Source organism: Drosophila albomicans, chromosome 3 (assembly GCF_009650485.2).
Source record: "Drosophila albomicans strain 15112-1751.03 chromosome 3, ASM965048v2, whole genome shotgun sequence".
Classification (NCBI taxonomy): Eukaryota; Metazoa; Arthropoda; class Insecta; order Diptera; family Drosophilidae; genus Drosophila; species Drosophila albomicans.
Genome location: NC_047629.2, coordinates 26680149 through 26704100, shown reverse-complemented (window position 1 = coordinate 26704100; position 23952 = coordinate 26680149). Strand labels below are relative to the sequence as shown.

At 40.5% G+C, this 23952-nt stretch overlaps 5 protein-coding genes across 6 annotated transcripts in view; 1 reads left to right on the top strand and 4 right to left on the bottom strand.

Moving 5' to 3' along the window:
* The window catches only part of LOC117567874 (putative phosphatidate phosphatase), an 80107-nt gene that overhangs the window by 3358 nt on the left and 52797 nt on the right, over positions 1–23952 (bottom strand). The window contains exon 1 of one of the 2 annotated variants that reach the window (XM_034248143.2): positions 486–700. The exons of the other annotated variant lie outside the window; for it this stretch is intronic. The gene's annotated coding sequence lies outside the window, so the exon portion shown is untranslated. Of the gene's footprint in view, positions 1–485; positions 701–23952 lie in introns of those variants that run through there. 2 annotated transcript variants of the gene reach the window in all.
* On the bottom strand, positions 921–2077 carry LOC117567878 (putative phosphatidate phosphatase). The gene has a single exon (XM_034248146.2). The coding sequence runs from the start codon at positions 2036–2038 to the stop codon at positions 1094–1096; it is 945 nt and encodes a 314-aa protein (XP_034104037.1). The 5' UTR covers positions 2039–2077; the 3' UTR covers positions 921–1093.
* LOC117567875 (putative phosphatidate phosphatase) lies at positions 3021–5195 on the bottom strand. Its single transcript, XM_034248144.2, has one exon. It carries the CDS (start codon positions 5105–5107, stop codon positions 4076–4078), a length of 1032 nt encoding a protein of 343 aa, XP_034104035.1. The 5' UTR covers positions 5108–5195; the 3' UTR covers positions 3021–4075.
* Positions 13493–16022, top strand: LOC117567873 (putative phosphatidate phosphatase). Its single transcript, XM_052004193.1, has one exon. The coding sequence runs from the start codon at positions 14014–14016 to the stop codon at positions 15112–15114; it is 1101 nt and encodes a 366-aa protein (XP_051860153.1). The 5' UTR covers positions 13493–14013; the 3' UTR covers positions 15115–16022.
* On the bottom strand, positions 20049–22014 carry LOC117567870 (trichohyalin). The gene has a single exon (XM_034248137.2). It carries the CDS (start codon positions 21798–21800, stop codon positions 20169–20171), a length of 1632 nt encoding a protein of 543 aa, XP_034104028.1. The 5' UTR covers positions 21801–22014; the 3' UTR covers positions 20049–20168.

Here is a 23952-nt window from a genome sequence, read left to right as displayed (position 1 = left end):
TGTTTCCTTTGAAGTGTGAAAGAAAAGGGTAACTCGACTATCTGAAAATCCACTCAATATCCACATTAAATATTCTATATAAAGAAAGACTGTCTGTCGGATTTCAGAGATTGAACGATTCAAGGATTTCAAATTTGGAACACGGATTTTTGGAAAAAGAATAACTCGACTTTGTAAAAACATACTCGACAAACACATAATAAATTCTAAAAAAAATTGCTTTCTCCTCTACCACAATATGTTTGTTTGTGTAATTACATGTTACAGAAATTTGAAATTTGGCAGACGAATTTCTGTAATAATTTTAAATATCAATTTCTTGTTATAAACCAATTTTCTTTTTATAAATGCACTGACATTAATTTTTTTTTGTTATCATTCCTTTTAGTTGGAAAAATGTACAATGAACTGATTTTGTTTGACAAATCTAATCACTTATAGATAGTAGTTCTTCGCGATTGAAAGTTCTGTTCTGATTCACTTACATTGTATTCATTCTTATTACGATCCACTCTTTTTTTTTGCACAGTTCATTTCGCTTTAACTGCACACACACACACACAAACGAACACGAAGCAGCTCACTTCACTGGACCGCGCATCAGCATGTGCATTAAAATGAAAACGTAAACATAAACGACAATTGTTCGACGATCGATCGTTTATTGGTTTTACGACGCTTGGCCACTGTGCTGAGCCGATTGTAAACTTGGAAGCGCCGCTTGTCGTTGCCGACTGAATGAAAACAAATGCCATGAAGCGCTGTTTGTTGTTGACTTTGTAAACAAATCGCTCCGCACTTGTCATTCTCTCTCTCTCTCTCTCTCTGTCCACTTGTCCGCTTTACCCACTTGTTGCTCAATGGGTTATGCCATAGGCAGAGCGAGAGCGCTAAGCAGAGAGCGAGCATAAAAAAGAACTGTTGAGAGTAAGCTTGCGCATGTGGACTGTGGTCAGTGGGCTTTCACTTGTTGTGTGGATCGCAAGCCAACAGTAGGTTTGAAACTTGACTGATCGCAGTGAAGGAAACACATTCCACATTCTTGCATACATTTATTGAGTTATACACTTACAAAAAGACTTATACTTAGAAGCTAATAGCCGTAGGTGGCGCGATTATAGTAACCAGCATAACCATAGATCTGTTCATTCCTGGGCCACTGACGTCGCTTCACTCTCACCTGCCGAAACAGATGCGCCACAAACACGGCCACAAAAGAGGCCAAGGTGGCGCCTAGGAAGACGCCCGCAGCGGCATCCGAGATGTGGTTTTGGTTGGTGGAAATGCGCTCCAAGCACACGAGCAACGCGATGGCGCCACAAGCCAACTGCAGCGTGGAGCGCAGCAGACGCAGCCAGGGGGCAAAGAGACGCGCCTGGGCATAATAGATGAGGAAGAACATCGCATAGCTGGTGGACGTTGCAAAGCCGCTGGGGAACGAATGACGAACCAGCGACAGCAGCTCCAGCGAGGCGGCAAACTCGGTGCACTTGTAGTCCTCAATGTAGCTGGTGGCGTTGCCCGGTGACAGTAGTTCGCAACTTAGCAGCTGCTGCTCCTCTTCCTCCTCTACGTCATCCTCTGCACTCCATTTGGGCTGACAGACATCGAAGAAGTAGGGACGCAAGCGACCCGTTGAGTATTTGGTCACTCGAATCACAAGCAAAGTAAGCCCAAGGCCAAACAGATAGACGCCAACGATCTTGTAGCACTCGCTGATGAAGCTGGGAATCCGAGCGCCAACGAAAACGAATCTTTGCTTCAGCTCCGCTGAGCTGGGCACGAAGGCAGCCCGCAGCATCTCCACGACAAGAATGAAGGCTGCAGGCAAAGCCACAACAACAATGGTCAAGTGGATCTTCGTCAGCCAGGCCTGGCGATAGGGATAATGTAAACTGTCATCGCTGCAGTGGAAGCCACGTTGCACCGTCTGCAGTTGCTGGGGCAGCACCACCAAGGCAACACAGTAGATGGCCAGCAGCAGCAGAAAATCGATGATGAGACGCGAGAGAAGTCGCGTGTTTGGATTGCCGCACATTTTGACACTGTTGAAGAGTTGAGACTGAAGACTGAAGACAGCAGCCCATGGTCCGAGAAGCAGCTACTTAATTTACATGTCTATCTCGCAGTTACGAGTGGTCGAGTGTGGCTGTGTGGAAACTTGTTTCAATGCGCCTCGGTTCTCAGTCTTAGTCTCAGTCTCAGTGCCGGAATCTCGGACAAAATAATACAATGCAAGCTTAGAGTTTCCAAGTCCAAGTCGCCATGGCATTCCCAAGCTGTTTATCGATTGCTAAACTATGCAAATTTCTTATAATTTATTCCTAATTTCTCAACACTTTGTAACCAGTGTGGGCCTAATCTTTTTTTTTTGTGGGCTGGCTTTTGAATTTGTGTGTTGAGCTTTTGGCTTTTGGGCGCTCTACTGATTCTTTAGGGTTCTTAGGGTCAGTAGATTGCGAAAAGAAATCATCTTTTAAACAAAAGCAAAAGTAACTGTTAAAGTTAGCTGTAAATATTGTGAAATTCCAATCGAATTTTAATAGAACATGTTTGCAAAACAACAGCCCTGAATTTGCTACCTAATAAGAAATGTTCTTCGATCTGAAATAATTTATTTACTTTATAAATCCGGTTGAGATTATAAGACGTACATATTACGCAGTCATATCTTTAAAATAAGAAATAACTTTGCACTTTCAATTTGAGAAAAGTTTCTTAATTTAATATCGATTATCAGTAAATAATTTATTTTAGATCTGATCTGACATTATAAGTCATATTTTCAAAATAAATTCTCAAGTTTCACTTTAAATTTGAGAAAATCTCTATGATTTCATATCGATTATAGGTAAATAATTTATTATGGAACTGATCTTAGCTCTCTAAAATAATTCATTTACTTTATAAATCAAGTTGAGAATATTATACAATCATGTCTTCAATATAAAAAAAGCTTCACTTTAAATTTCAGAAAAGTTTGATTTTTTGTTAATCAACTCTCTGAAATATTCTCTTAACTATATACATAAATCTGAAGTTTTTGTGGCCTATTACAAAGTGACCCTTTTAACATAAATGCTTAAGTATCAGTTTCAATTTAAAATAATTTCCTTGAGTTCGCTTTGATTATAATCAAATAATTTATTGTTAAGCCATCTTCTTGTCAGGAAGCATTTGCGGAATTGTTCTCAAAATAATCGCTTTCGAGTTTCTGAGTCATGAGATTTGTTCTTGGTATTTAACACAATTGATAAAAGCTCAGATAAATTGGAAATATATGTTTCACAGATTTTTACAACTTTAACGGTACGCTGAGGGCTTTTAATTGTGGATAAAACATGGTGAAGACATAAGTGATTAACGTATTTGAAGATTTGTTTGTTAAATACAAATATTTTCGAACTTTAAGTTGGTTGTGTGTCAAAATTATTCCCACATTATTCACTTGCATTTGGGATTTTCCCTTCTTGCTATCAAGTGGTTAAATTGGCAACTCTGACTCATCATTTCAGCACTGAGTATTTTATTTATTTAAATCATATTGTCAATCCTTTAACAAGATTTAAGTTGAAAGTTAAAGCAAACTTATTTCTAGAAAATATTTCCAACCTATTTTTAAATAAATCTCCATTTCTAATTGATTAAAATGTGTATTTAATTTGGCTTAATTTAAGCATAATATGAGTGCATCTTGTAAAATTAAACGGTTCCACTTTGTTGACTTTCAGCGGCTTTCAGCTCTTGTTTTCCCAACTCCCCATTCTCCTCCATTCTTCCATTCTCTTTGCAACATCATCTTCACAACTCTATAAAGCCAATCGATTCGGCACTTTCTACTGATGCTTAAGCATTAATTTTTTTTTGGGGAGGCGATCAAATAACAAATTCATTATTAATAAACTTTCTTTTAAACACTACAACATCGTATAATATCATAATATCGTAAATATTTATTTTAAGCTAAAGTTAAGGAAAACGAAAACAGAGTTTTTATATTTTGAGAGAGTTCTCAGAGAGCGAGGCAACTCTGTAAGTATGGACTATACTCCCGAATACATCTCCAACGCTCCGCTCAAGGCACATAGCCATAGTTGTGATAGGTCTGAGCGTATTGCGCCTGCGCCGGATGCGCCGCCAGATAAGGAAGAGTGCCAAAGGTGTAGGCGGGGAGTGCGGGAGGAACATTTGCTGCCGCAGAGGCAGCTGCCGCCGCTTGTGACTGGGATTTGGTGGAACTCTTGGGCGACACCTGCGCCTTCTTCAGCGTATTCGCCGAGTAGCCAGTGCGATTAAAACGCTTAAAGGCAAACAGATCCGCAACATAAACACTTGTGAGCCAGGCAAACAACACGCCAAGAAAGACGCCAGCCAAGACATCGGACCAATGATGCCAGTAGTCGGTGATGCGGCTGAGGGAGACATACCATCCAAACATGACAAATAGGAACTGCAGCAGGTGCTTCAGCAGTTTAGAGATGCGAGTGCTCAGCGCAGCCTGCAGATAGATGGCCAGATAGAGCATGGCATACATGATCATGCTGGCATGTCCGCTGGGAAAGCTTTGATTCAGCTGCTGCAACTGGAAGCTCGAGATGTTCGGATTGCTGCAGCTGTAGTTGGTGATGTAATGTCCCGCATTCTGTGCATCGTAGCAGGTGGAACCATCCTCCAACCTGGGCTGGCAGACGGCAAAGAAATGCGGACGCAATCGACCAATGCAGAGCTTGGTCAGCACCGTGCTGAATGTCAACATGGCCAGGCCAAAGAGATAGTATCCCGCCTGCTTGTAGAGCTGCCCAATGCGATGTCCCAGACGGTATCCATCTCGCTTGGCCGCCTCTCGTCCACCCGGACCAAGGGGCAGCTGCTTGAAGAGCTCAACCACAACGATCACTGCCGTGGGCACTGTGAGTGTGATGCCAATGAGCATCAAGCTGCCGATGGTGCTCTCTTTGAGGGGGTAGCTGAGTGATTCATCGCCGCAGAAGAAGCCACGCTTGAAGGGCTTGACCAACTTCATCAGCAGCAGGCTGGCGGTGGTCAAAGCTGCCCACAGCAGCAGATCGCAGATGCCGCGCAACAATTTGCTGTACTTGCTCGACATGACAACCGAAAACAACACAAAAAGCTACCGTCGATGTGATGTGATGTGATGTGGTCTCTACTGAATGCCAAACCGCGCTTAACTAAACGAACGGCAACGCTTGAATATCTTGTCTGGCTCTGGGTCCAACTTAACCGTGATTTTGCCGACTCTCTCGCTTGCTCTCTTTGCGGTCTGTCAGTCACACACACACACACACTGAGGCAGAGAGTGAGAACGAGTCTCCGACTGAGACTCGTCTTGCTACCGCTCTACGCGTGCTACATTTGCACCTACCTCAGTCGCAAGTCGAGGCGGTTTTCCCTCCCCCCTTCAGGTTGCCTGGCTACGACACAAACGACGCTGGCTGGCCATCAAACAAGGCATAAACAATTATTTTGTTTATTTATTTGTCTGTTTTGCACAGCCTATAGAGTCTATAATTACTTTATACATACAAATCATTTGAGTACACATTTCTTTGGGCCATCAAATAATTGGTTTACTCGGCAGTTTGCAATTGATTCATAACTCGAGTGGAGTCCCACATTCGCTTCGCATTGCGAAACTGGTTTCACTTGCCAGAGAAATTATTTTGCGAATCTCCCTCCCAAAAAACAGAAAAACAAAACCCGTTTACATTGCGAGTGGGCGGGAGAAGCGAAGAAGAAGGGTTCGTGCCTCTTTTTGCGGCAAGTTCTCCAACTGCAACTTCACTCTCGGATGCGTGTGCATAATTTTTTTTGCGAGTGGTTATGATGTGGAACCACACACTGACCACTCAACTGTTAAGACCAAGGCAGAGAAGAAGGCTCGACTAATTGCTGATTCGAACATGAGTTTTGTTGCTTTTGGGATTTTCTCTCACACCGAAGGAAAGCCCCCAAGTCTGTTTTAGCATATGACTCAGTCACGCATTTCACTGGAACTGAGATTCGCTGTCCAATGACCCAGTGAATATAGGTTCACCTGTATCTCCCTCGCTCTCTCTCTCTTTTGCTGTCTTTCCCCATCTCTGACACCTGCTGTGACGTCACACCTCTGCCGCATTCCTCAGGCAATGGCGTAGTTGGCTTCGACCGTCGGAATGTTGTGACGTTCTTTTCTGTGTGTCGCGATTGCACTCGCAAAAGCTTTTTCAGCTTAGCATTGGGAGAATGTCAGCGAAGCTTTTTGGTCGAGCATCGTGCAAACTGGTTTGATTAACGTTTCTTGCTTCTTTTTGTTGGTTTCTACACGCTTCATACACTGCGCTCATTAAAAATGCAAATTACAGGGTATCCAAGCTGTGTGCAGACGTTTGCAGCAGCCTTCAATAGCATGGAATTTGTCTGAATGAGCCTTGGGAGAGTCTATGCTAAACAGTCTTTAAAAGAAGTCCATTAAAAATATTCCATAATCGATTACACATATTTTAAGGCAATTGAAAATAAGAGCATATATAATTTGTGCATTTCATTAGTAGAGTTTCTTGAAGAATTCTTAATTCTAAATTTGTAATTTGTATTTCTTATTTCTTAATTCGGAATTCTAAATTCTTCATTCTTAATTCTTAATTTTGTATACATAATTACGAGTTCCTAATTCGTTATTCTTTATTCTCTATTCTTATATTATAATTCCTAATTTTTCATTCCTAATTCTTAATTATGAATTCCTAATTTTTCATTCTTCATTATGAATTCCTAATTCTTAATTCTATATTCTTAAATCATAATTCTTAATTTTTAGATTTGAATTCCCAATTCTTTTTCTTAATTTTTCATTCTTCATTCTTATTTCTTAATTCTTAATTAATTTAATTTTAAATTATTAATTTTAAAATAATCAATAATAATTCTTAATTTTAAATTAACTTTTAAATTAACTTTTATAAAACAAATGTAATTATTTTTACTTTAATTTCTCAATAAATAAATCGCAGAGTATCTCTAAGTCGACTCTCGTCTTCATCACCTTTTAATGCTTGCAACTATTTTTAAACTTTTACTAACACAAATCGCAACTGGAAGCGGCTGTGGTTGCGCCTCGTTAACTCTTCAAATTAGCATTAGTTTTTTATGTTATTGTTTACTATTTTTTAACCACTTTTCTTATTTGAGTGTTAATACATGACAATAACAATTATGTTGATTGAATTTGCTTTGTATTGTGTAAATTGAAATCAACAGAATTACTTTCCTCTATTAAATAAAATTCATATTCTTCTTTGAGCTGGATCTCCCTAAGCGTTATTCAATTAAACTCATTAAAACTTGATAAACTTGATGTGTGATTTTTTCACCTAAGAAATTTAACAGAATTTCTCATAACTTGTTTCCCCTCACATTGTTGAATGTGTTTTCGTTTTTGTAGTAGTCTTGATTTATTTTTATTACTCGTATTTGCTGAATGTTTATTATGTATTTATTTGCATTCTGGGCATCAGGTTTATCTGGGCCGATGTCCAGTTTCCGTGAGTGCATTGCACGTGCACAGAATTAAAAGCAATTTATTTTCATGCCACTTAAATTGTTCGAACTGAAATGCTCTTATTTTATTCATTTACTTTTATTTGAGGTAGGTCGCTTTGCCAGCGAGAGTTTATTAAAACAACTGGTTAAAATGTTACATTTTATTTATTGCAAATTTATTTGGACTTTAATCGAATTGCTGTCATACGATTCACATATTAAAATCGATGTGTTTCATTTATATGGTTAGTTTCAACTTAATCTTCAGTGAGTAGATAAAAATTTATGCGACCTTAAAATGTAAACAATGCATTAAATTATGGTTATAGTGGCTATAACATAAATACTGTAGAGTAATACGATATTTTATTTGCAATCCGATGAGCCGCCTACAATCTTTTTGGCTGTACCACAAATTTAATGCGATAATCTGTTCGCTTAAACTTGAATTAAATTGTATATAAACACAACACCATCAAATAATATAAATAAATTAACTGAAAGAGTTGGCAAATTGAACTAATTGTACAATATTGTCAGCAACATATTATTTATTATTGCACCAAATGGAAATTTAAATATCAGTAATTAAGAGAAGTATTTTGGTTTTCTTACCAAGCAGATAGTTTTAACATAACGTAAATATTATAAGGTAATAATTCTAAAGCAAATTAACCACTTAAAATTGTATGCCATCACCAAAATTTACTAGCAATCAAATAATATAAATAAATTATATGACACAGTTGGAGAATTCAACTAATCACATAATCTAGATTGCTAATTTTGATTAATAATTCTTAGCAGCTATAATTTTTATTTCAAAATCGTACTTATGTTTTACCAATTATTCTACGTAGTTCCAGAATTTCTCATGCTTTAAACATACAGAAGAAAAATTGTTTTACATAGACAAGTTCTTGACATAGACGAGTTCTTCCTTATAAGTATGGTATGAGGCTTGACTCGAATAAATTTTTCCTGAGTGTGTTATGTGTTGATAATTTATTGCTATACTGGTGCAATAACTTAATAAATAAGTCAAATCTAAACAAACAAAAAACTTAAATCAACCATCCTGAATCACAAACAAAAACTAATATATTTTTATTCAGATTGCATTTAGCCAATTTTAATGAAGCATCTATCTTAATTTAAATTACAATTTACAATACAATACAGTAACTAAATTTCACAAGAGAAATAAATAGGGCTCAAGAAACTTTCATTGTCTTGCTAAACAGAGAAGAATTTGAATACTCTACATAAGAATACAATACTGATAAAATGGTTTTACTTTATTATTATATGAATTATTTAAAATTCACGAATTTAATAATTTCATTAAACATAGAAAGCGAAGTTGTGATAATGCTTTTTTTGACGATGAATCCCAATATCCAACACGCTTGACTAGAAGCTTCTTAGTATTGAGTTTCTTAGTATTGGCTTTCGTTTTACATAATTTGCGCTTATCAAAGTTCCCTTTCAACATTTAACACTCACTTCCTGTCCGAATTGCTCACATTCCGAATAAGTTAGTAGCCCCCATCCACTCACATGCAGACTTTGATAGCGAGTGCTGTGCTTGTGTATGTGTTTATCTACTTGCCTCGTGCACCTGCTGCTGCTTTGGCGAAATTAACTATGGCAATAAGAAGTGCACACACATAAACTTGTCGCTGAAATTGCAATTACCCCGAGTTTCCCCGCATTAATAAATAAATATAAACAAAATATTGTCGCGACACAAATATTAGTTCGCCTCTCTCTCCACGCTCCTACAAATTGTATTCTCGGCAACTCGAAGCTGAGCCTCAGTTTCCTCATCTGCCTCAGCTGTCCGTTGTCTCAACTGCGTCGTTGTCGATTCGTTTGCTATCTGCACTCGCAATCGTAATTGTAAGCGTAATCGCATTATTTTACACCTTTCGCTTATCAGTCACACTTCCTTCTCCTCCTTCACCGCACACCTGGATCTGGCAGCTGATGAAGCGAACTGTGACGATCGTGTGACGGAACGTTTCTATTGCCCATTTGAATTTCGGATTCAACAAAACAAATAAAATTCAATTTGAATATGAAAAAAAAAAGCGCAAAAACCAACAAGAGGAAACCAAAACCTGAACTGTGACTTATTTTGCATAGTCAGTCATTGTTTTTAGTAGCGTTTTATCCAGACATGGCCTCAGCTCTTTTGTTTATTCGCAACGGATTTGTGAAGACTTGTGTAACCACTTGTACACTTGTACACTCAGCTAGCTCAGCATATTTGTATGAATCGTGTCAATAATTGATTTCAATTACATCGATCAAGACAAGTGTTTTACGGTGTCCAGACTGAACGTCTCCTGGTGTTAAAATGACCGATTAACGCAAGGCGATTAACGTGATCAACGATTATCGATTTTGACAATGATCATGACAAAGTGACGATCGTGTGCATGGCGAACGGATATTTCAATTGCCTGCTGGCAAAAAGATCGATCATTTCCGTTCGTTGATCGTGAGCAAGGTGTGGAGTTCCATAAGTTTTGAATTAATGATCATGATGATTGTGATGATCAAGCGCAGAGTGTTGATTCTGAGAAGGATCGCTCGATCTCTGCAAGTTAATAATGATGAACGATCGCAGCAGAAGATCTTGAAGGTGATATCTTTGTAGAGTATAAATATGGGTATAAGTATATAATGATCGAGATCATAGTGAAGAAACTAATTCAAAGTTCTGATTACTCTGTTTAGGGTGTTGATCATTGTATGCAAGCTAATAATTACGATCATAGTGATGACAAAAAACACCCATCAAAACAATAATAATTATTACCTTTGGGAATAAATCGCTTGTTCTTAATGATGATCGTGATAAAGGGAGATCTAAAATGAACATCTTATGTATTGATTGATCTAATAATGATTGTGGTCGTTAAGTGAATTCTTTCCATATGCTGTTCTCGCCTTAATGATCATTCCAACAGTGTTGATCGTGATCATGATCTCATTTCAAGACTGTCGCGTGCTGCGGCTTTGCATTGATATAACGCTCGACGAGCTGCGGATCATTACTGTGGCTGGGCTCCACAAGTGGGGCGTATTTAATTGCGCTGCGGTTTCGATATCGGTTTTCAATGGATATGTTTTTTTTTTCGCTCGGTCTGGAACAGACTGCCAGATAACCTTCCACCGCAACAAAAAACAAAAATGTGTAGTAAACAATGCTTAAGATACATTGAAAGCACATTTTGCACTCGGGTTCGAATCGTTTGCTAATGGATAAAATGGCCAAAGAGAATTGTGTGTGGAATGTGTTCATTAGGGTGTCCGGCTCTGGTTGGAGCGTAATGGTTGTATTGCGAAAATTAACATAAATTAGCGGGAAACGACAATTTCTATGTAAATTGAGCAGTTGCAGACTTGTGGGCCATAAAGAAGCTCAATTCGTTGTGAAAATACAAAGTGGCCATAAACTTGTTGCACTTTATGAACTGCATTTCCACTGTGCCCAAGCAGTGTTGTTGTGACTGTTTGCTGAGGTTGTTGTTGTGGTTGTTGTTATTGGTGCTGTTGACGTCGTCTCCATTACCGCACACAGCTTGGGCTCGTAGCAACGACCTACATCAACAAATGCTATAAAGGCACGCAGCAACCGAAGCGATGCGATCTCTCAGCAGCAACAGCAACAGCAGCAGCAAAACTCTAGCCAACTCTCGTTGCAATGACCTACTCCAATGGTCTAGAATGGGGAGAAGAAGGAGGCGTGGAGTAGAAGGAGGAGGAGTTGGAGTCGCTACAATGGGTAAGGGATTCGCAGTTGGCACTCCTTCATGCCAATGGCATTCGTCGAGTAAATGCAACTCTTTCATTATGCGCAAATGCCAAGAGTCTCGAGCAAACAGGCCTAAACAAACATACGGCAAGGCAAGCAAAAAAAAAAAAAAAAAAGAGGAGAAGAGCAATACATAAAGTAAACCTTGAAACAATTCAGCAGTTTCCTCATTAGCGTCGAAGAAATACGAGAGTGCAACAGATTCCAGTTGCGACAACTTCTCATCATCTCCTCATGCCTCTCTCTCTCCCTCTCTTTATGTTCTGACAATGCGCTGACGACGCTGCCGACGGCGACGCAGCTAAATTGATAAGAAAAACATAGCATTGAAATTCAATATCAGTGCGAAATACACATAAAACATTGAAAAAGAGCCTCCTCCACAGTCTGCGCTGTGGTGGGTTCTCTTGTTGTTGTTGTTGTTGTTGCTGTTGCTGTTGTCTCAGCAATCGACATTTGCTACCGGCAGCTGAAGCAGCGACTGCGGCAGAAGCAGAAGCAGCGACAGCAGCAGCGCACGATCGTCGTCGCTTCAACTACGTCTACAACTCAGTCACAGTCTCAGTCACCGTCACCGTTGCCGTTGCCGTTGCCGTCGCAGTCAGATTCGGTCTACACTTCCAAACAAAACGACGACGTCGTCGCTCAGCACCGGATAGACAGCGTAGTGAGCGCGGCCAGCGAGGTTGCTTGTTTTTTTTTCGCTGCCCAGGAAACCCACAGCCCACAGGCCCAAAAACCACCAACAACAATAACAACAAGAGCACAAGCAACAATTCAAGCCAACTACCAACTTGCAACTTGCAACAACAACAACAACGTTCAACTGACAGTTGGTCTAGCAGGCCAATAGCGTTGATTTATTTAATTTGCGACGACTCCGAAATACATAAAAATACAACAAAATAAAAGCTGTGACCGGCAGTTTAAAGCAAAACTGCACGTGGTGCCATCTCCATCAACTCCTTCTCCACCAACTGTTGCAGCAGCAACAGCAACAGCAGCAGCAGCGAGACAAAGGAAAATTCGCCTTTGAAGTGTGCGCGTGGATTTTTTTAGAAAGCCAATCGCATTGATAAATAAATGCTCGAAAATAAATAAATGCGCAATTCGTGTGCCGAAAAAAAACAACACTGAGTGAATGAACAGCGGGAATGAACAAGTGAAAAATGTTTGAATACTCGAAATACCCCAAAATAATTGAGTGTCTCAAACATTTCCTATAACTGCGGTGCCATTATAAAACCACATCTGTCGTTTTCGCTGTTGTCGTTCGTCTCTATAGTTTCGGGATCAACTAAAGCCACCGCGATAAGGCGCATAAACAATTCGAAAGCGCGGCAAAAACAGTTTCGTTCCGAAAACGTGCCGAGAAATGTGCGAAAACTACAATTTAACAGAATAGTAAACAAATTAATCAATCAATCAATCTCTCTATAATGTTGATCCAATAAGTATGCAAATAATTCTGTTAAATCATTGAATCTGCATTTAATTGACTACGAAAAAACAGAATTTATTACAATCATAAGTGAAAACTTTACTAATTCGATGTGATTCCGAACTCATTCCGAATTTTGAAGTGTGGGACTTTATTTTATTGCCAATGCAGCCTAACCCAATGAAGCTAATTAAGTAAAAACTTAAGACAAAAACAAAAAAAAATTTACTCCGAATAGACATCAAATCAACATTGTTGTTAATAATAAACAATAACTCCAAAAAACGCCAAATAAATTTAAGTAATTCGGTAAACAATATAAATTTTAAAACAGTGCTTAAGAATTTAAAACAAATTTACTGCATTATTAACAAATCAATTCTTTAAACTCGCTGCCAAAATAATTCAACTAAATAGTAAGTCCTACTCACTTAACTAACTCCAAAATTAACTTCGACTTGACCATTTGAGAAACAAAAAGTGCAAAAACAAATCAAGGACAAGAATTAAAAAGTGCCTATAAATTAAATCCCACCTTCAAACCGAACATTTAACATAAATAGTTGAACTTTAAACAAATCAATCACTACAACTTGCGGTTAACATAACTCAACCAAACAAAGCATCACCTAACTCACTCAAAATTAACTCTGAAATTGTCAAACAAAAAGTGCAACTTAAATTAAAGACAAGTATTGAACTATAAGTAAACCAAATTTACTGATGATATATTAAATTAAAGCCGTTTGACTCTTAATTAACAAAACCTTCAGTCTAAATAACTCAACGAAATAATAATTCCAACAGAACTTAACGCACTCAAAATTAACTCCGAAATTGTCAAATAAAAGTGATAAACAAATTAAAGACAAGTATACCAAATTTCCTACAAATTCAATCCACACTTCAAACCGCAACTAAAACAAATTGAGTCTTAGCAAATCAACTGTTAAAACTTGTCAATATAACTCAACTAAACAACAGTTCAAACGGCACTGAAATCATTCCGAATTTACTCCGAAATATCCATATAGAAAACTGCCTGCACATTCTATAAAAATCAAACCACAACTACAACAAATTTAAAGCATTGACTCTTTGAAAATCGTCTAATAAAATAACTATCAAAATAACTTAACTAAATACCAATTGAAGCAGCACTTAACCCACTCCGAATTAACTCCAAAATTACCAACAATCAATCGCGATGCGCACGTTTAAGCGCGGCTTCTACTGTGCGGATCTCTCGCTCCGCTATCCGTACCACGAATGCACGATCACGGTGCCCATGCTCCTGGTGATGATGCTGCTGCTGCCCATGCTCTTCATCAGCGTGGTGGAGATCATGCGCATCTGTCGCCATCTGCGCATGCGGCAATATCTGCGCAATTTGTGGCGAGCGCAGGCAACATTCAGCTTCGGCTTCATCGCCACCTATCTGACAACGGAGCTGGCCAAGCACGTGGTGGGTCGACTGCGTCCGCATTTCTACAGTGCCTGCCAACCACGACTGCACGACGGCACCAGCTGCTCGGATGCCCACAATGCCGATGTTTACGTGCAGCAATTCTACTGCAGCAATCGCAATCTATCGACGCAACAGTTGCGCGAGCTGCACGTTAGTTTTCCCAGCGCCCACAGCAGTCTCAGCTTCTATTCGATGTGTCTGCTGGCCTTCTATGTGCACAGTGTGTGGCAGGGACGCGGCAGTGTGCGCGTCATGAGGCACATTCTCCAGTTTCTGTTGCTCATGGCCGCGTGGTATGTCTCGCTGAGCCGTGTGGCCGACTATTGGCACCATTGGTCCGATGTCTTGGCTGGTGCCGTGTTGGGCGTTGTCTATGCCACAATCACGGCCATTTATGTGGGCGATCTGTTGCATGCACGGCCGCCGCACAACGTTAATCCCGTTGCACTCGGCTACGTGTGTGCGCCAACCAGTTGCTGCTGCAGTTGCCACCACCAGCGCCATCATAATCACCATCATCATCATCATCATCAGCTCCTGGGTGAGAATAATAATTCGACGACGTCCACAAAGGTGCATTTCTTGGCTGCCGCCGCCGCCGCTGTGGCAGCCACACCGCACCACACCGATTGTGGGCAGCACCACATTGAAGTAGACGACAATATCGAGATCGACATCGACGACAGCAGAGACGATCGCAACGACTGCGACGACGATGACGACGGCAGCAGCAGCGACGCTGACGTTGACTACAAGCTGCCCACATCGCGTAATCCGACGCCGTCGCCACCGCCCCCGCCACCGCATTCTGGAACGCTGAGCTTGCCAAATGTGGTCTAAGAAAGAGAAAGAGAAGGAGAAGGAGACACTTATCTGTTTTGGATTTGGTGGGGTAAATGCCCATTGTGCATTACGACAAAATTTCGACAATTTTACCATTTAGAAATCGAAGCAAAACACCGAAAAAAACGAAAAAAAAAATGTGATAAGCGCGCGGCGCAACTCTTTTTACCTGATATGCACAGTAGAGTAGACCATGCTCAGACCAAGTACTCTGCATGATTTACGAAATCCAATGCCTCAAGACACGAGCACACACATTGTGCAACACTCTGTGCGGTGCTGTGTGCTGTGGTGCAACAGTCTGGCAACGCTGCGGGCGCGCACAGTGGTCACGAAACGTGTTGTGGGCCAGCAGAAGCAGAAAAAGGCAAATCTTGCACATTAAATTAAAAGAAAATTTAATTTGATTTGGCAGCGGCAACGACGACGACGACGACTTTGGCGTATCTCTTGCCCCGTCTATCTGCCTCGTCTTGTGGCTACTACGGCGGCCGGGCGCTTGTTTTGTTTGTAAACAAAGCCGCAGTCACGTCGCAGCCGCCTCTTTGAAGTGCCAACAACAACAACAACAACAACGTGCTTCAATCAGCTGGCACAATCTGCAGCTGCAGTCGACGCTGCAGTCGACGTCAACTGCGACTGCGACGTCGAAGTTGCTGCATAGTTTTCATTGCTTGCGCAGAGATAAGGCCTTATAAATAATGAACAAATTACAATAAAAAAAAAACAAAATCTGAAAACAATATTAAAAGAGACAGTTGTAGTTAAAGCACTCTAACAATTCATTATAAAAGATTTATTGAACAAAAAAAAAATAAATAAAAACTATTTATTAGCATTTACTTAGTGTTAATTGAATGTGTGAAAGAGAAAGAGAGAAACAGAGATGTTGTCTGCTCTTTCGTTTGTGGAGGGGCAAGTGTTTGCTCTCTGCTATAATAAATAACACTTGTTTGTTTATTGTTCAATTGATTTATGGAAATTACTGCGAGGGGGGGACACTTTAAAAACATTTCAAATATTGACTGCAAAATTCATAGAATTCTTATCTCCTCGGCAATTTCTTATGGTTCCAAGATCTCTTAACACACGGCGTCAGATAAGACAAAGAAAAAAAGCACCAACAGCTTTTTGCTGATAGCTCTTGTCGATAAAACAAATATTTCTGTAATTGTGGTTTACCCCCAGAGCACAAATTGTGAATAAACTACGAGCTTGTAGTACGAGTACTTAGGCGTGTTCGCTATCTAATCATATATACTAAGTAAACTTGCTGGAATTTCATAATCATATCTTGTGGAACTACGCTGCGACTGATAAATCAATATAAACATATTTCTATTGTCTTTGCACATTCATAAGACATTTGGCGCCGTTCTGCCAACACTTGCTTTGGGTCAACAAAAAGACGAATTGAAATTCGAATATGCTCAATCTTTCTATTTATTCTGTGGGTAAAATTGATCCTTAAAAATTATTTATGTATTGTTAGTGCTCAATGGGTGCACAGTTATGAAGAAAATCGAAAATCGTTTCAAATCAAAGCGTAATTTGAAGCTAGAGCTTTTGTTAAATACAATAATAACTCTCTTTGACTCCTTAAATTTTGTTGCGAACATTTCAAAATAGTGGAAGTTATTTAGGAAATAGTTTTGTATTAGGAAAAATCAGGTATATTTTGCACTCTTTGGTATATTTTAAAGGTAGTACTATATACATATTTCAAATACAGCACGGTACATTTTTTTAATTTTTGTGACATATTAAGTGGCCATTTTTTAAAATGAATAACATCGTGGGTATCTCAGAGTCAAACACATTCTTACTTATTTCATTTATTTCGTTACTTTACTTGATCTTTGTCAAATATTTATATACTTTTTTCTCGGTACTCGAAGGAAACAAAAGTTAGTCTGCGATAAGAAAATAATACTTTAATCCTTCTGATAATCACCACACGTGTCAATATGGCCTAAGACTTTCAAGATTTAAAGCTGACAAATTGAATTGCAATTCAATTGTATAATAAATACGCTCCTTTCAATTGCGAATTGTTTATAAACTATATTTTCAGTGTGTATTATAAAAATGTACTTCACATTCTGCCCACAACACAATTCAATTGAATTGCAATACTGTTTCCATATCATATATCTGATATGGAAACTATTGGCCTAAATTAGAAATTTTTATATAAGAAAACTTTATGAATTCTTTATAAATCATCATAAAACCTATCATTACTTTATGGAGAATGACTGCATTATATTTTTCGTTAGTGTTCAAAAGAATATTCGCTTGAAATTTGTTTATACTGAAAATACACTCGATAAGCAACAGTTGCGGATATTGAGTGATTGCTCTCTTATAGATTTTCTATTTGATTGATAATTACATAATGCTATTTAAGCAACCGAAATCAATTTGCTCAGTTGCTCTTGTATGACCTCCATGTAGTATTTGCTTGCCGCAAATCCATTTTGATGGAACTCTGCTCGCATTCGTATTCGTATTTTGCATTGGCATAATTAAGTGAATTGCCAATCTACTTATTTCCGCTCTCGTATATATTGATTTTTACCTTACCTTCCCTCCCCACCGCCCACACACTATACGCTAGATAATACTTACAAGTACTTGTAGTTAGCATGTCAGGGAAACGTACGATTGATGTTTAAATTTGTGCAATTGAGGCGCATTACCTATTCACCTAGATATGCATACACTTTGGAGATACATTTACAGCGAGATACGGATACTGAGATACAGATATCTGCCGCTTTTGAACTGCCTTCAAGTACAACGACAAAAGACTTTTGTGGTCCACACAGATGCGAAAACCGCAGAGGCAAAAGCGAAAACCACAGCGAGAAAAGCCATAGAAATAAAACGCAAAACTAAAGCCGAGCAATTTATTTTTAAGCACACATATCGTAGATACTCGTTGCTACTCGAAGATACCAATACCATACCATTCGCATATTCGAATACTCGCATATGGAGGGGGGCAACAAAAGATCTCTTTACTAATACAAAACAATTGTGTGCAATCTTGCAGATAAATTTCGTCTAGTTTTTTGAGGGTGGGGCATGTGTATGCGTGTGTCTGTGTGTGTGTGTGTGCCATTGAGTGCAATGCAGCAGCTGCATTTTACTATTTTTCCAATTACAATATCTGTTTCTTGGCTTTTTACCTTTTGCCGCACATGATATTTATAAATGCCAACGAATCCTGCCAAACAGTGGGCCAAAAAAAAAATACTTTCGAATCGCTGGAGTTGGAAGGGAGATTTGCGATGGAATACAAATTTATTTATAACTAAAATTATGAAGTGAAATCAAATATTATTATGTCTGCATATAAACATTTATTTGAAATTTCATTTCGATAAATTTCATGCTCATTTTAGGTCTTCCAATACTAGTAATAGTAATAGTAAAAAGTCTGCTTCTACTAGTACATAATATCGTTGACTAAAATTTAAAAAATTTGAAATTCAATGATATAGACAGACTTCTAATTATTCAATATTGAGTTCAATTTGTTCTTTATGTGTATTTCGTTTTTGTTTTACTGTTTACATTATTATATTAACGGATTATGCGATTCAATAATGTTGTTGGAATCTTTTCACAGTTTTCCACTGTTGCTGACAGACTTCTTTGCCTCACATGCCGCACATCAGCATCAGCTTCGACATCAGCATTGACGTCGACATCGATGCATAGTTTGTCTCAGCGACTCTATTGACATTTCCTCAAAAACTTTTCTCATCAATTCATGTCAGTGTGCGGGAGTCTGCGAGTGTGTGTGTGTGTGTGTGTGTGTTAGTACTTGTAAATACGACAACGTTTATTGTCATTGGAATTATTACTGCCACATGCGAGAGCGAAGCGAACCGAAGGCAACCAGCCAGAGAGTCTGCCAGTTTTCCATGCCGTCTCCAGCGTCAACTTCATTGTAGGTAGACATCACAATGGTTGCTATGGGAAAACCTGTTTTTCAGTTTGGCTTTTCTTTGCCCGCACTGTTAGGAAGGGGGTGTGGAGGGAAAGGAGCATTGCAGGAATCATATGCAGGAACAGGGACTGGCACAGGGACGGGAAGAGAGAGGTGGAGGTCTCTTTGGGGGTCTCTCTAGCAATGTCTTGCGTATTTTTTTGGCGTATGCGAAAATTTAACGAATCATGAAATACGATAATTGAACCATGCACAAGAGTTCTTCGTTGTCGACGGCGACTGAGGCTGAGACGCTAGCATCGACGCAAGGCATCTTGAGCTTCAGTTTCAGCGTCAGTTGCTGCTTTGTTTGCCTCCCTTCCCGCTCGCCCCACACTCTATTCTACACATGTGTGTTTCGTTGCGTATGTGTGTGGCATAATAAAATTTTATTGTAGCCAAAAGTTGCTACCACTTTTTCACGGTAGTGAGGCGTAGTTTTTTGGCATGTGCACAACTCTCGTCTCTCGTAATTGTTTGTGGTGTGTGTTTGTGACTGCCTCGAGCTGCCAGAGTCAGCCAAGTTAGGCCAAGACATCTTTGGAATGGCAAACTGAGCACCCAGCTGGTTAGAAATTAGCGCCATGTGAATGTGTTTGCGTGTGAGTGTGTGTGTGTGTGTGTGTGTGTGTGTGCGTGTGGGATTGAAAGGTCTTTAGTTGGATCTGGATGTGAATAACTGTGAGCACGCAACAATGTCATGGTTATAGCGTCAATGCCTTTGATTTCATTTCCAGGCAACTTAAGCTGCGGTTGCCCAATTCCTGTAGCATACTTTCAGGCGGAAGCTTAAATTTGCTTAAGCTTCACTATTAAATCGACATTTTACGATTGCCACAGTTTTGTGGTTCATTTTATTGAGTAAACCATATTTCGATCAATTATTTAAGTACATTATTGTGTGGTGCATATCTTAATTTATTATACGTAATTCAGCAAAGTTCAAGTTCACATGGCAAGGTGGTAGAAAAGTGTTGCATACTTCTAGGCGCGCTATGTTAATACAAATTGACTGCGACAACTGCCGCAAGCTATGCCGCTTCTAACCGCTTCAGCGTATGCGATTGCGATTGCGCGAGCTTTGAATGTTCTTCAGCTGCTTCTCCACCTCTTTTAAATATTTCTCTGGCAGACAATTCTCACGCATTGCTGCGATTTTCGAGCTGATCACATGCTTGATGTTCGCATCTCGTTGCTGCTCCTGTTCCAACCACTTTTGCATTCGATCCTGCTCGATGTCAGCGCGTCGTCGTCGCTCCGCCTCCTTCTCCGTCATTTGCTGCTTGAGATCACGTCTATAGACTTGACTGCGCTCCTCACGCTCGCGATCCAAGCGTCGTTGCTTCTCCTCCTCGTCACGCATGCGTTCCAGCACCTTGTTGAACTCCTCCTCGGCATGGGCAATCTCCTGGGCAATGCGTTGCTTCATCTCCTGCGCCTGCTGAGCACGCGACTCGAGGAGATCACGTTCGGCCAGTCTCTTGGCCATCGCTGCCTCCTTCTCTCGCTGACGATACTCGCGCTCCACGCGATTGCGTTCCTTGAGATACTTTAGCTCCTCGTTGGTTTCGCGTGTCTCTTGCGCCTCGGCTGCGATTGTGTAGATGCGCTGCTGTCGTCGCTCAAACTCCTTCTTCAGTAGCTTCTGTGTGTCTTTGAGCTGACGCTCCTTGGCCTGCTTCTCACGCATATAGGCCGCCACACGCAGCTCGGCCAAACGCTCCTGCTCGATGAGCATTGTCTTGAACACGCTGGACATCTCACGTATGCGTTGCAGCTCCTCACGAAAACGGAGTTTCCTCAGCTGTATGAAGTTGCGCTGTCGCTCCTCCTCTTCGCGTATCAACTCTGTCGCCTTCTTCAAATGCTTGGCCTCGGCGGCCACACGTTGTGCCTCAAGGAATCGCTGATTCTCGCGCTCACTCAGCTGCTGACGAATGTCCTGCGCGTACTTTGCTCGCTTCTCGATCTCCAAACGTTCGCGTTCGTCTTCAGCGCTCAGTGCTTGCTTTGCGCGCTCGTTGACCATTTTGGCCAGACGCTCATCATCTTCACGCAACGCTTTAGCCATTTGCTGCTTCTCTTGGATCTGCGCCTCACGCACCGCCTTGCACTTGGCATCGAGTATCATGCGATTGATGCGCTTTACATCCTCCTCCTGCTCCTGCTTTGCCAGGAGAGCGCGACTCAATACCGTGTTCTGCTCCTCCAAGGCGGCACTCACCTCCTCGCATTGCGGCTCCACTTTTTCCGCCTTGCGTGCCGCATCGATGGCCTTGAAGCGTTGCTTCGTCTCTTCGACTAGCTGCAGTTGCCGGCGATGTTCTGTTTCGCTCCTCTCGATGGCCTGCAGCTTGTCATCGATGCTCACCACCTGACATTGTTGCTTCAGCCGCTTGAGCTCGGCGGGTCGCAGCACCAACTCCTTGGCACCTTGATTGCGTCGCCGTTCGCGTTCATTGCGCTTTAATTGCTTCTGATCGAAGGCAGCAAATTGTTCGCTGCGTCGTCGAAAGCTCATATAACTGGGCGGATTGGCGGCCATCGATGTCATGGGTCTAAAGCCACCCGGAGGCGGACGATAGGCTGCAGTCTGGGCCCGTGCTCTCAGTTCTTGGCATCGTTGCTTCAGCTGCGCCTCGGCGCTCACAAAACGCACATTGCAGGCCGATAGACAAGGCATGTTGCAAGAAGATGTTGCTCCAAAAATTTGGCTTCAATTCACTGTGGATGGAATATTTTCACTGCGTTCAAAATGTGTACAGCAGTTGAGATAGTAACTATGCGGTCTCCGGTTTGTTTGTTTTGCCTTGTTTAGACCGCAAGCGAGGGTCACCTTGGCAGCGGGTTTGGTAACCCTGGCATTGCACACCTCGTTACTCATACGCAGCGTTGGAGTGGGGAAAACACTGTGGGGGATATTTGCAGTTTATTGGGGGATTAAACTGGTAGACTAAGCAAGGAATGTAAAAAAAAGAGATAAATAATATGGTTCAATTTTTAAATAAAAATGAATATCTAATAAAGACTCAGTTTCTCATGTAAAACCGAATTTTTCAAATTGTTAGAAACATTTTCAAAAGTTTTTTTTATATTACTTTACATTCGCTTTCAGTTTATTGTTGAATTGGGAATTAAATTTCTATATTTTTTTATATAAACAAGTTTTGAAACTTAAGTATATACTTCTTTTTACTTATTTGGTACCAAGTGAAACTTTTTCATTAGTTTTTAAGACACTCTAGAATATTATTTTATATCTCGAAAACACGGTAGAGAAAGGTCATTGGAAATCTTTTCTATTTAATATCAATATTCATTTATTAATTTTTAGTACTTGTACAAAATATTTAAGTAGCACACCTGCTTAAATTTCCCATTGTGCCAATCGAACTGGCGATGGAATTGAATTTCTACTTTTTTCCCAATTTTTGGGGAAGAAAGAGAAACATGTTATTCACTTTGAAGTCTGCAGCTCAGCAACTGTTTAGCTTGTTATCTATTTTACCCACTGACCAAACATTTGAGAGAACCCAACCGAAGCCACAAAACAGAGAGCTGAATGCCGAAATAGTAGAAGAAGATGGAGAGCTTGAGCTAGTGCGTCCTTCGATTGCGGACATCAGAAATGCAACGAAGCATAAATTTTGGAGCCTTATGATTTATGCGTCATGCTCAAGGACAAAATGTCCAACAACTACGCACAGACACACTCACACACACACACAGAAGGCTGTTCAATGATGTGTGTGAATGTGCAAAAGAAGTCAGCAATTATGCGGCATACAAAAGCAATAAGCCAACAAAATTCACACATTGTGGCCATTCGTCGAGGGTGAGAAGGAGCTCGTAAGTAAAAACTCACTCGGATTTGGCAACTGGACATTTGAGATATCATAAGAGGATGTCCAAGAGCTGTTGCCTGCTGCCTGCTGCCCATCCAATCGGTCAGGAATGGCCAATGCCCAGATGGGCGTGTTGCAAGTCTAAGCTGGCAAAGTTTACGGCCACACATACAAATTAACTTGACCAGAGAGAGCGAGCAACAGACAGCCCAGCTGCCACGCCCACATTGTCAAACACACACGCACACACACAGAGGGTGAAACGGAGGGAAAGCGAGGGAGAGGAAGAGAAACCTAAAACTAAACTGGCATTCACAGCGATTTCTGCTGACTTTAATAAAAAGTTTGCGCAATGAAAACTTTCACTCTATGCCGAGTCCTTTTTCCTAGCACACACTTCACACAGATGCATTCAGGCGTTAAAGTCAACTTAAGCTCACTCTGGCCTCTCATTTACCATTTTACCGTTTCACCATTTCCCCACAGTTCTCCCGCCACCCGGCCACAAGGGAGACGCCTCTCCATGAAGCTCCATGGGGAGCACATTGCCAGCCGCAAATGTAAATTGACATTTTCGAGTGCACGATTGAGCAAATGAACGCATTTTCTTTTCTTTTCTCCTACGTACTATACTTTTTTTCTCTTTTTTTTGGTGAACCTTTTGGCCAAGTGTAATGGTAGTCAAGTTGTTGGATTAGCAGCAGCAACAGCAGCAGTGAGAGAGAGCTAAAGAGGTCATGCATGAGCGCTTCGCACATGGACTCCTTGATTACATGCAAAATGCTGGCAGCAACAGCAGCAGGCGAGGCTAAAGGTTCACGCTCAGGCCTCATTAGAGCGTTCTTAGCCCAGGCTTAAGACCCTAATTTATGCGCCTTCCACGAAGAAATCCCTTCAGCGTAATTGAGACTGCACTTGATTTAGGTCTAAGCACACGATTAGCTGAGTTAGTTTATCGCCACGACGTTAGCTAATAATATTTTTCTCTCT